We start from the raw sequence: 12,007 nt of genomic DNA, 5'->3' as shown, positions 1-12,007 counted from the left end.
TTGAACCAATAACCTAAAAATAATCATTAACCTCGGCGTTCTAAAAACTATGTAGTAGATTTTGAGGAAGAAACATTTAGATTTTTTTTTAAACTGCAGTTTAACTGTCACTATAAGGTGCTAGTTCCAAAAATAATGTTGTTTAACACACATCAAGATGAAGGATCAAACTTCCTTAAATTGCAGTTGTGGCGATCACTCCATATTCCAGAGTTGTAAACATAAATTGTCTTGATGAACCTTGATTAGTACGGGTGATAGGGGTTATGGGGAAAAGGCCGGAGAATGGGGTTAGGAAGGAGAGATAGATCAGCCATGATAGAATGGCAGATGGGCCTAATTCTGCTCCTATCACTTATGAACTTATCAATCTTGGACATGTATATGTTGCTGATCATTATTTTAAGTGTTTAATAACATAGAAAAATAGGTGCTGGAGTAGGCCATTTGGCCCTTCGAGCCAGCACCGCCATTCAATATGATCATGGTTGATCATCTAAAATCAGTACCGCATTCCTGTTTTTTCCTCATATCCCTTGATTCTTTCAGCCCTAAGAGCTAAATGTAACTCTCTCTTGATCAGAGTGGTTCTCATCTTATTGATCAAACAGAAAATGCCAAAGATATAAAATATTTGATGATCACATTTAAGAGATATAAAATTGAAAAAAATAATAATTAAACCTTACTTTTGACCACTTTTTACAAATCCTTTTATGGAATATCCTCTATTTGTGGCAGTAGCTTTCCCACCAAGTCCCACTATGAGGGCTGTTAGCACGGCACTCTTCCCACCTGATGGCAGAGGAGAACAAAGTTTCAAAAGATTCTATGTAACAATCTTGTCCCTTTCTCCCCCACCCACCCCCCAGAATATTTTCACAATTCTGTGAGTATATTACTAAGTAAAAATAAACTTACAATTAACATATTCAAGGTTCATAATTAACTAACAACTGTACTTTTGAAGATAAAGTAGAAATGTTAGTCAATTGAAATAGGAAACATTATGTATTTCCCATATTCTTATTAGGTGCAACAGCAATGTTTAAAGGGAAGAATATTTAGCAGCCAGGACTGTTGACTGGTTATTGCAAAATAACAAGGTAATCCATATGAGCCATAGACCAGATACTTAGTCAGAAGATAAAGTGGTAAAGCACAATCTGAAGAAGGGTCTCGACCCGAAACGTTACCCATTCCTTCTCTCCAGAGATGCTGCCTGTCCCACTGAGTTACTCCAGCTTTTTGTGTCTACCTTTGGTTTAAACCAGCATCTGCAGTTCCTTCCCACACAATGTCACCTACCCTCAAATTTAAAATATAAATTGTTTCTTTGGTATTCTTATGGTATATCAAGCTATGAAGCATACAAATCTAGATACCACGCAAAGTAAAGCAATGAGGAATGAATGCACATACACACATAACCATAGCATTGCAATAAACAAGATCAGTTTGCTTTGAACAGTAACAGTGAGGAAGAATTAATGTAATTAACTCTGCCGCACTGTCATTTATTTTTAATATTTTAGATGTCAACATCAACAGTGCATCCAAGTGGCTTGGTTTTCGAATGAACTGTTCAACAGATTGACGACCACACATGAATATCTTTCAAAACGGAATTAAATAAATAATTGCAATAAAAAGGATTGTTATCTCTTGGGGAAGACCTCGGGAGTGGGACTAATAGGCAAGCTCTTTCAGGGTTGTACAGACTAGATGGATCCAAATGGCATCCTCCTCAACTCTATGGTAAACTAACAGAAATGATTGAGCATAGGAGCTTCTTCATGATACAGGCTCAGGAATTGGACAATTAAATACAGCTGCCACCAAAATATAAAGCAGCAAAACCAGCTAATATTGCCACTTAATGTCATAAAAAAGGATATTCAAATATCAAAAATCTTCTAAAAAATATAACAACTGCAATTCAGACCACGTGTACAGGAAGCATGGATATATTCTTTTAAACATTTCTGTTAATGGGTATTTATCTATATAATTAACAAAAAGTCTCAGGGTAACCTAAAGAAGTCTGCTTGAAGATGCAAATGTAGTTGAGAAGAAAACATACCAAATTCAGCAACAATAGTCAACAACTGATATCACTTACTTCCATTGTTTCCAACCACAAAATTCACATTTGGTCCAAACTTAAAAGGTCCAAGGCAAGCATGGCACATGAAATTTTTCAACGAAATACTTTCGATTATTCCTACGTCACCTTCATTCTGAAAAAATAGTAATTCTGGATGAGATATAAATAAACAGTACAATTGGCATGAAAAAAATAAAATATATCCAATATGCTATCAAAACCATAATTTTGCTGTAAAGCAGATAGAATATCTGAAAGGAACTGGATCACATGGGTATAAGAAGATAACTGCAGATGCTGGTACAAATCGAAGGTATCTATTCACAAAATGCTGGAGTAACTCAGCAGGTCAGGCAGCATCTCGGGAGAGAAGGAATGGGTGACGTTTTGGGTCGAGACCCTTCTTCAGACTGATGTCAGGGGAGCGGGACAAAGGAAGGATATAGGTGGAGACAGGAAGATAGAGGGAGATCTGGGAAGGAGGGACAGAGGAACTATCTAAAGTTGGAGAAGTCGATGTTCATACCACTGGGCTGCAAACTGCCCAGGCGAAAAATGAGGTGCTGTTCCTCCAATTTCCGGTGGGCCCAAACAGTCTTTCCAGGTGAGACAAAGGTTCACCTGCACCTCCTCCAACCTCATCTATTGCATCCGCTGCTCCAGATGTCAACTTATTTACATCAGCGAAACCAAGCGCAGGCTCGGCGATCGCTTCGCTGAACACCAGCGCTCGGTCCACATTAACCAAACTGATCTCCCGGTGGCCGAGCACTTCAACTTCCCCTCCCATTCCCAGTCTGACCTTTCTGTCATGGGCCTCCTCCAGTGCCATAGTGAGGCCCACTGGAAATTGGAGGAACAGCACCTCATATTTCGCCTGGGCAGTTTGCAGCCCAGTGGTATGAACATCGACTTCTCCAACTTTAGATAGTTCCTCTGTCCCTCCCGTCCTCTCCTCCTTCCCAGATCTCCCTCTATCTTCCTGTCTCCACCTATATCCTTCCTTTGTCCCGCCCCCCTGACATCAGTCTGAAGAAGGGTCTCGACCCGAAACGTCACCCATTCCTTCTCTCCCGAAATGCTGCCTGGCCTGCTGAGTTACTCCAGCATTTGTGAATGGATCACATGGGTCTCCGTGATATAGTTTTGGACCATATCAACACGAGTGTTGATGTGACACTCAAGCTTCCTGTCTGTCCGCCAAATGCCTGTCTGTCCTTTCTTCTTCTTGTTAGTTTTAGTATGTGTTAAAAAGTATGTTTTAGTGTTCCATGGTTTGTTTTATGTGGGGGGGGGTTGGGAGAAACTTTTTTACAATCTCTTACCTCGACAGAGATGTGATTTTTTTCCATATCATATCTCCATCCCCACTGCAGCCTAACATTGTGGAGTTGGCGGCCTTTCCTGGAGATCAACTGGTGTTCCAAGCCGCACGAGACTGCGGGACTTTAACATCGCGGAGCTTGCGATCCCTTTGCCGGTGATCGAAGCTTCAACTGCGGGGTCTGTGGACTTTAACATTGTGGTAAGAAGAGGCCGACTCGGGAGCTCCATGCCTCGGAGGGAGTCTCAACCGCTCAGACGCGGGTGTTTCGATCACCCCGACGGGGCTTAGATAGTCAGCTGTGGGGGCTTTGATCGCCCCGACTGCAGATGGTTTGACTGCCCCGTCCACGGGAGAACAAAGAGGAAGCAGATTGAACTTTATTGCCTTCCATCACAGTGAGGAATGTCGTCCACTGTGATGGATGTTTATGTTGACTTTTATGTGGTTGTGTGTCTTGTTGCTTTTCACTTAGTATGGCTGTATGGGAACTCAAACTTCACTGTACCTTAATTGGTACATGCGACATTAAACTGACCTTGAAACCTTGGTAGTGAGTTCCATATTCTCCCCAATATTTGAGGGAAAAAAATCTAAATTCCCCAGGGAATTACTCATTGACCAGCTTTTTTGATGGCTTTCAGAAATGTGCCATCAACATTTAGTTTACTATCACATGTACTGAGATACAGTGAAAAGCGTTTTTGTTGCATGCTATCTAGTTAGCGAAAACACTATACATGATCACAATCACGCTATCCTGAGTACAGATACAGGATAAAGGGAATAACATTTAGTGCAAGATAAAATCCAGTAAAGTACAATTAAAGATAGTCCAAGGGTCTCCAATGGTAAGTCAAGCCGCTCTCTAGTTGGTGGTCAAAAGGTTCAATCGCCTCCCAAATCATCTTAATCCTCCACAGCACCAAGACAATCACATTCCAAAAATTAAGTGACCTCTTTATTCTTCCTGCCAAAATGTTTATCTTCACAACTATTTGTCTTTCAGCATTTTTATAAACTACTTTTTTAAATTTACTGCAGACCTCTTCAGTTTGACTACCCACACCTTCAACTCCCCAATTTGATATAACATATACACAATTTAAAAATTGCAGTTTTGATTCTGGAGTTTAACTTGTTAAAGTTAAGGATAAACAGGAGGGATCTACACACGAATCCCATTAGAACACTATTAAATACCTTATTTCACTGCAAACTATCTCTCTCCTTTCTCAGGCTAACAATTCTTTCTACTTCATGTCCAAACCCCACATTTTCTGACCTCATTCATGAGTCTATTATGTGGAATTTTATTGTGGGCCTTTTATAAAATATAGATAAATCGTACCCATTACATTATCATTCTCCAATCTCTCATTTATTGCATCAAAGAAAATCAACAAGATTTCTCAAGCAAGGTTTTTTCTTTTGAAATCTATGCTAATTTTATAGTAACTTACCAAAAGTGAACTTGGAAGACAGTCCCCACTTTGTCCATTATTCGCAGCAGTTTTCCAATTACTTCCGTTGGCTTCATCAGGATCATTTTCCTTAACGGTTTCAGTTTTGATTCTTTTTGTGGGTAATATTTCATCAGAAACATTTTCTTTTCGTTTTGACATGTTAAATAGCTAGAACCTACAAATAAAAAACAATTCAAATCATTAATATTATGACCTTACACTTCTCTACAAGTGTATTGATTTCAAATCAATTGTGTCGGTTCATTTTTGAGTTGAATAGTGATTGGTGGAAGATTTTTGAAAACCCAAATAGATTATGATACCTATTGGAATAAAATTTAATTCATTTTGACTGCATTTCATCTTTAGATATGTATTAATTCTTTAAAATATATTCCTATGATACTGGAAATTCACTAATTAATTGATAATAAAAACTGAAAACAGACAGAAACACTTAACAACTAATGCAGTATCTGTGGAAATACAAAGCTAATGAGTCAAGTTGAAGGGTGAGAGAACTGTAACTTTGACCAGAAACAGATCTAAAGCAGATCATTTTGCGAGCACTTGAATGCAAGACGTTAAATGAGCAAAATTTTAAAATGGCAAAGTTAGTGGAACTCGGTATTTCTTGCAATTTCTATTGTTGTTTTGGATTTCCAGTCTTTGTATTTTTTTAACATTTTCATTTACTAAAAGTAAAACTGATTACTGGAATTGGGTCTCGACCCGAAACATCACTTCTCTCCAGAGATGCTGCATGTCCCAATACAATATAATACAATATATCTTTATTGTCATTGTACAGTGGTACAATGAGATTGGGAATGCGCCTTCCATACGATGTAATAAATTAATTAGCTAGTCAGTATTAATTTAAACAACCCAATGAAACAAATTAGAACAGTTTTAAAACAGAATAAAGTGCAAGTAGGTCTGTGCCGGTTCACTGTGCGATGTGACCAACCGGCTCAGCAGGACCGGTTCATAGCAGCTGTGGCCCTGGGGATGAAGCTGTTCCTGAGTCTGGAGGTGCGAACGTATTGAAATCTCGCATAACCACAGTGGCATTACTTTTGTTACATGCCAATTTAAACTCCTGCTGCAACTTGCACACTATATCCAGGCTACTGTTTGGGAGGCTGTAGCTAACTCCCATTAGTGTCTTCTTACCTTCACAATTCTTCAATTTTATCCACAGCGACTCTACATCGTCAGTCCCTATGTCACCCCTCGCAAAGGACTGAATTTCATCCCTCACCAACAGAGCTACCCCGCCTCCTCTGCTCACCTGCCTGTCCTTTCTATATGGCGTATAACCCTAAATATTCAGTTCCCAGCCCCGATCCTCCTGCAGCCATATCTCTGTCATCACCACAATGTCATATCTACCAATCTCTAACTGAGCCTCAAGCTCATCCACTTTACTTCTTATACTTTGTGCATTCATATATAATACTTTTAATCCATTAGTCACCTCACCTTTCACATCGATTCCTATTTCACTTGGCCATACTCTCCGATCCGTTCACGAGCTTTCTGCCCTGTTAATTCTGGTGTCTTTCTTAACTTTTCCTAAACTTTCTTTCCCTTTAACACCATCCTTGCATTTCCAATTTGTCTCCTCCCCCCTCCCCCCCCCCCCCCCCCCCACAATTTAGTTTAAAGCCACTCGTGTAGCATTGGCAAACCTGCCTGCCAGAATGCCGGTCCTTCGCCTGTTAAAGTGCAACCCGTACCTTTTGTACAATTCACCCTTACCCCAAAACAGATCCCATCCCTGCACCAGCTCCTCAGCTACACATTCAGATCCCCTATCTCCCTGTTCCTGCCCTCACCAGCACAAGGAACTGGAAGCGAACCGGAGATAACCACCCTGGAGATCCTGCTTTTCAGCCTTTTTCTGAGCTGTCTAAAGTTACGCTGCAGAATCTCTTTCCTCTTCTTCCCGACATCATTTGTGCCGACATGCACTACCACTTCCGGCTGCTCACCTTCACCCTTGAGGATGCTCTGCAATCGGTCCATGACGTCCTGGACCTGGCACCAGGGAGGAAACATACCATCCCGCCTGTTGCCACAGAAACCCGTCTGTACCTCTCACGATGGAGTCCCGACTACCACGACTCTGCCTGACGTCTGTCTCTTAGCTTCAGTGCCACGTTTTCACTCGCAGACCTGTCCGCCGCTCAGAATGGCAGTGTCTTCTGTCCCGACATCTTCCAAGAGGGTGAACCTGTTTTCAAGAGGTACATCCCCTGGGTCTCTTGTACTCCAAGCTTCCTTCCCTTCCTCATCGTCACCCACCTTCTCTCTTCCGGTACCTTCGATGAAACAATCTCGCTGTAGGTCCTGTCCAGGAAACTCTCGTTCTCCTGGATGATCTTGAGGTCATCCAGTTGCCTCTCCAGTGCCCCAACACAGTCCTTCAGGAGCTGAACCTGGACACTTTCCACAGTTGAGGCAGCCTGAGCTTTCCACAGTTGAGGTAGCCTGAGGCAGCCCGAGGCACCGTCAGTGTCCCTGACCTCCCACATACCCTCAAGTTCAATGAGTAACATAAAAATTACATGTTGACATAACATAAAATGAGATATCATCGGTAACGAAACATCAATACAAGACGGTGTGCATGTTGATAACAAAGCACCGTGAAGAGGTCTAAGCTAATTTTGCATCAGTTGATTGGATCAAAACTGGCCGATTCAACCAGATCTAATCATGATTATTGGTGGATAAATTATAAGAAACCAAAGAAACCATCATTTCATTAACATCACCTTCAATAGCAGTTAGTGCAAAGAACAAACCTGAAGATGGCAACGAGTCAGAGAATGATTCATTCATAAGGGGTTGATGGCTAAGCTCAGTTAACCTGCTCTGGTCCCGAACCACCCTAATCACAAAGAAGGCACGCTAGCTCCTCTACTTTCTCTGATTTGGCATGTCTTGATTCCCACAGGAAAACCTGCCCTTCAGCCCACGAGGTGAGGAGAGCAAAGTGAAGGTAACGTGCGGGGCAACTATTTTCTTTTTACAGAGGATGTTGAGTCATTGGAACATGCTGCCGGGGGTGGTTCAGGCAGATAGCACAGTGGCATTTAAGAGACTTTTGGTAGGCATTGGGATATGCAGCAAATGGAGAGATATAGATGATGTGCAGGTAGTTAAGAGGTGGTCTTGGCATCATGTTCCACACAGACACTGTGGGCCAAAGGTATGGAGTACAGACGTTGGGAGGTCATGTTGTGCTGAGGAAGGATCTCAACCCAAAACATCACCCATTCCTTCTCTCCAGAGATACTGCCTGTCCTGCTGAGTTACTCCAGCTTTTTGTGTCTATCTGCAATTATTAAGATGTTGGTGAGGGCACATTTAGAGAATTGTATTCAGGTTTGGGCACCATGTTATAGAAAATATGTTGTCAAGCTGGAAAGGGTGCAGGGAAGATTTATGAGGATGTTGCCAAGACTGGAGGGGCTGAGCTTTAGGGAGAGGTTGAGTAGGCTAGGGCTCCATTCCTCGGAGCACAAGAGAATGAGTGGGGATCTTATAGAGGTGTACATAATCTTGAGAGGAATAGATGGAGTAGACGCAGTCTCTTGCCCAGATAACCACCTACGATGGCTGCCTAGCTAACGGTCTGTCCCGTCTTTTTCCTTGTTTGTGTTTTTAGTTTGTCGTAAAATGTATGTTTTAGTTTATCTTTAGTTTTGTATTATGTAGGGGATGGTGAGGGAAACTTTATTTATCTCTTTCCTTGACAGAGATGCGACTTTTTCCATGTCGTATCTCCATCTGTACTGCGGCCTAACATCGTGGAGCTGGCGGCCGAGCCTGCGGACTTTAACAACGTGGAGCTCGTGGTGTCTGGTTAGAGACCGGCTTCAGGAGCTCCAAGCCGTGGGAGCTTCAATCGCTAGCTGCGGAAGCTTCAATCGCCCCAACTGCAGATGGTTCGACTCCCCCCAACCACAGGAGAAAAGAAGATAAGTCTATATTACCTTCCATCACAATGGGGCGGAGCCGCTGTGATGGATGTTTATGTCATATTTTTATGTAGTTGTGCGTCTTGTTGCTTTTTTGGTACGACTGTATGGCAAACCAAATTCATCGTACCTTGTAAAACATACTTGACTAATAAATTATGATTATGAGTAAGCAAATCTAGAACCAGAGGACATGGGTTTTTAAGGTGAAGGGGAGGGGGAAGATTTAATAGGAACCCGAGGAATGACTTTTTTTTTACACAAAGGGTGGTAGGTGTATGAAACTAGCTGTCGGAGGAGGTAGTTGAAGTTGGTACTGTCAGAAACACTTAAGAAACCTTTAGGCAGGTACATGGATAGGATAGGTTTAGAGGGATATGGGCCAAACACAGGCAGATGGGACTAAAGTCGATGGGACATGTTGACCGGTGTGGGCAAAATTGGGTCGAAGGGCTCGTTTCCGTGCGATGTGACTCCATGACTCACCGAAAGGCCTGTTCTTGTGTTGTTCTGTGTTACCATGTGACCCGACTTCAGGTGCATGTTTATCGCAAAGTCGGGGGCCTCATTTAAGTGACACCTGCCAGCGGTTTCATATTTTATTTTCATATTTCAGATACTGCGCGGAAACAGGCCTTTTCGGCCCACCAAGTCCGCGCCGCCCAGCGATCCCCGCACATTAACACTATCCTACACACACTAGGGACATTTTTTACATTTACCCAGTCAATTAACCTACATACCTGTACGTCTTTGGAGTGTGGGAGGAAACCGAAGATCTCGGAGAAAACCCACGCAGGTCACGGGGAGAACGTACAAACTGCTTACAGGTATGTAGGTTAATTGGCTGGGTAAATGTAAAAATTGTCCCTAGTGGGTGTAGGATAGTGTTAATGTACGGGGATCGCTGGGCGGCACGGACTTGGAGGGCCGAAAAGGCCTGTTTCCGGCTGTATATATATGATATGATATATGATATGATAGTACAGCACCCGGAGTCAGGATCGAACCGGAGTCAGGATCGAACCTGAGTCTCCGGCGCTGCATTCGCTGTAAGGCAGCAACTCTACCGTTGCGCCACCTTCGCGAGGAGGGATCACCGAATTTCTCAAGCAACTCTTTCCCACCGGGTCCCCGGCAACCAGTGTAATTCTTCCCCGCCCGGTTCACCGTAACCGGGACATCGACCGTCCACCTGGCTGGGCCGCGTACATCCCCGCCGGGGCCGAAGAGCATCACTCGCCCAAACATCGCCAGCCCGGCCCACTGACTGTAACCGGTCCGAGCATCGCCAGCCCAGCCCACGGTAACCGGGCATCGCCTGCCCTCACTCCCACCAGGCCATAGTTTACTCGGCCGGCCCTTGTAACCAGTGGAATGAACAAGTTAGCTTGTTTACGCGCGCGCGTGTGTGTGTGTGTGTGTGTGTGTTCACCTGTACCAGGCAGCACCAACAACGCTCGCTCGCTCCCAGCCGACGGCTTCCCCCCGTTTCCGCTGAAATCCTGTTTAAAATTTCCCCGCCGGATACGCGCGTGCGCATTCCCGCCCGGCCGTCGTGAGCCGCTTTGGCCGGCGGCGCATGCGCGATGGTGCCGCGGACTGAAAGCCCCAACACTCGGCAGCACGCGGTTGGCTCCACGGGGTGGGGGTGACGTCACCCCGGTGGATGTCCGCGCCTTGTCAGTGAAAGAAAACATGCTCGCGCAAGTTTGCAACGGTTGGGCAGCGTGCGCGCCGCCGCTCGGAGGCGGAATTTGAACGGGACGGCGGCGTCCCCGCCGCCCCGTCCAACCGCATCTCCGAAGGTCCAGACCCGCTACAAATACCGAAGTTGTTGAGAGAAGAATATTTGAGTGGAGGGAGAAGACACAACATGTAGATGTTGGGAAAGGTAAAGGCACCCGAACCGGAGCCCAGCAGGAGAAGGGGATGATGATGAATGGCCTACTCCTGCACCTATTCTCTACGTTTCTATGTTTATTGATACAACGTTGACTACTTCATCGGTGGGTGCTACCTCCTGCACCCATACAGAACTCATGGCTTTGATTAACTTCACCAATTTCCATCCTGCATTGTATTGTATTCACTTGGACCATTTCCACACCTCCCTCCCCTTTCTTGATCTCGCCATCTCCATCACAGGAGATAGACTATCTATTGACAGACGTCTATTACAAACTCACAGACTCCCACAACTATCTCGACTACACTTCTTCCCAGTCTGCTTCCTGTAAAGAATCTATTCCATACTCCCAATTCCTCAGTTTACGCCGCATCTGTGCCTAAGATGAGGTGTTCCATATCGACATCTGAGATGTCCTCATTCTTTAGGGAAAGGGGGTTCCCCTCTTCTAGCATAGATGAGGCCCTCACTTGTGTCTCCACGATACCCCACAGCTCCGTCCTTGTTCCCCCTCCCCCTAGTCGCAACAGGGATAGAGCCCCCGAGTCCTTGCCTTTCATCCTATCAGCCATACAACATACATACAACACACAATGCTCTGACATTTTTGCCTCGTCCAATGGGATCCCGCTACCAGCCACTCTTCCCATCTCCATCCCGTTCTGCCTTCTGCAGAAACCGTTCCCTCCGCAATACCCTGGTTAACTCATCCCTTCCCACCCAATCCACCCCCCCCCCCCCCCCCCCCCCCAGGGGATACAACAGCTGTCCCTATACCTCTTCCCATGACTGTTCGGGGACCCTGACAGTTAAAGTTCGCTTCTTAAAACACAACACACAATGGGTTAGGTAAACCAACACAAGCTTTATTATATCAGCTGGCGGGAATGGCAGGACCACAGCGAGTATATCACTATACTTGTCTGTCCCGAGCGCCCACTCCAAAGAACAAAGACCGGACCGGATGTTTTATAATAATAATAATATTCATTTATTGTCATTGCAACGAGTACAACGAAATTTAAAAAATAGCCAATCCTGACGGTGCGTAAAAACATATATGCAATAAATGCAAAAACAAATAAATACAATTATATTAAGTACAAAAGTTTTAACAGTGTTGCCTAGTGCAGAAAGTAGTGTTCAGTTCTCGTATGGCCCTGGGGTAAAAACTGTTCTTAAGTCTGTTTGTTCGGGATTTGATCGACC

The 12,007-nt window shown here is 44.1% G+C and overlaps 1 protein-coding gene across 1 annotated transcript in view; it reads right to left on the bottom strand.

Moving 5' to 3' along the window:
• LOC144593554 (structural maintenance of chromosomes protein 6-like) overlaps nucleotides 1–10,448 on the bottom strand; it is a 59,686-nt gene extending 49,238 nt beyond the window's left edge. The window contains exons 1-4 of the mRNA XM_078399285.1: nucleotides 10,325–10,448; nucleotides 4,895–5,072; nucleotides 2,123–2,240; nucleotides 690–795 (exon numbers count right to left, since the gene is read on the bottom strand). Of these exons, the coding sequence (XP_078255411.1) occupies nucleotides 690–795; nucleotides 2,123–2,240; nucleotides 4,895–5,056 (386 nt within the window). The 5' untranslated portion in view covers nucleotides 5,057–5,072; nucleotides 10,325–10,448. The remainder of the gene's footprint in view (nucleotides 1–689; nucleotides 796–2,122; nucleotides 2,241–4,894; nucleotides 5,073–10,324) is intronic.
• Between the last annotated feature and the right edge of the window lie 1,559 nt (nucleotides 10,449–12,007).

Source organism: Rhinoraja longicauda, chromosome 5 (assembly GCF_053455715.1).
Source record: "Rhinoraja longicauda isolate Sanriku21f chromosome 5, sRhiLon1.1, whole genome shotgun sequence".
Classification (NCBI taxonomy): domain Eukaryota; kingdom Metazoa; phylum Chordata; class Chondrichthyes; order Rajiformes; family Arhynchobatidae; genus Rhinoraja; species Rhinoraja longicauda.
This window is presented reverse-complemented; position numbering and strand designations above follow the sequence as displayed.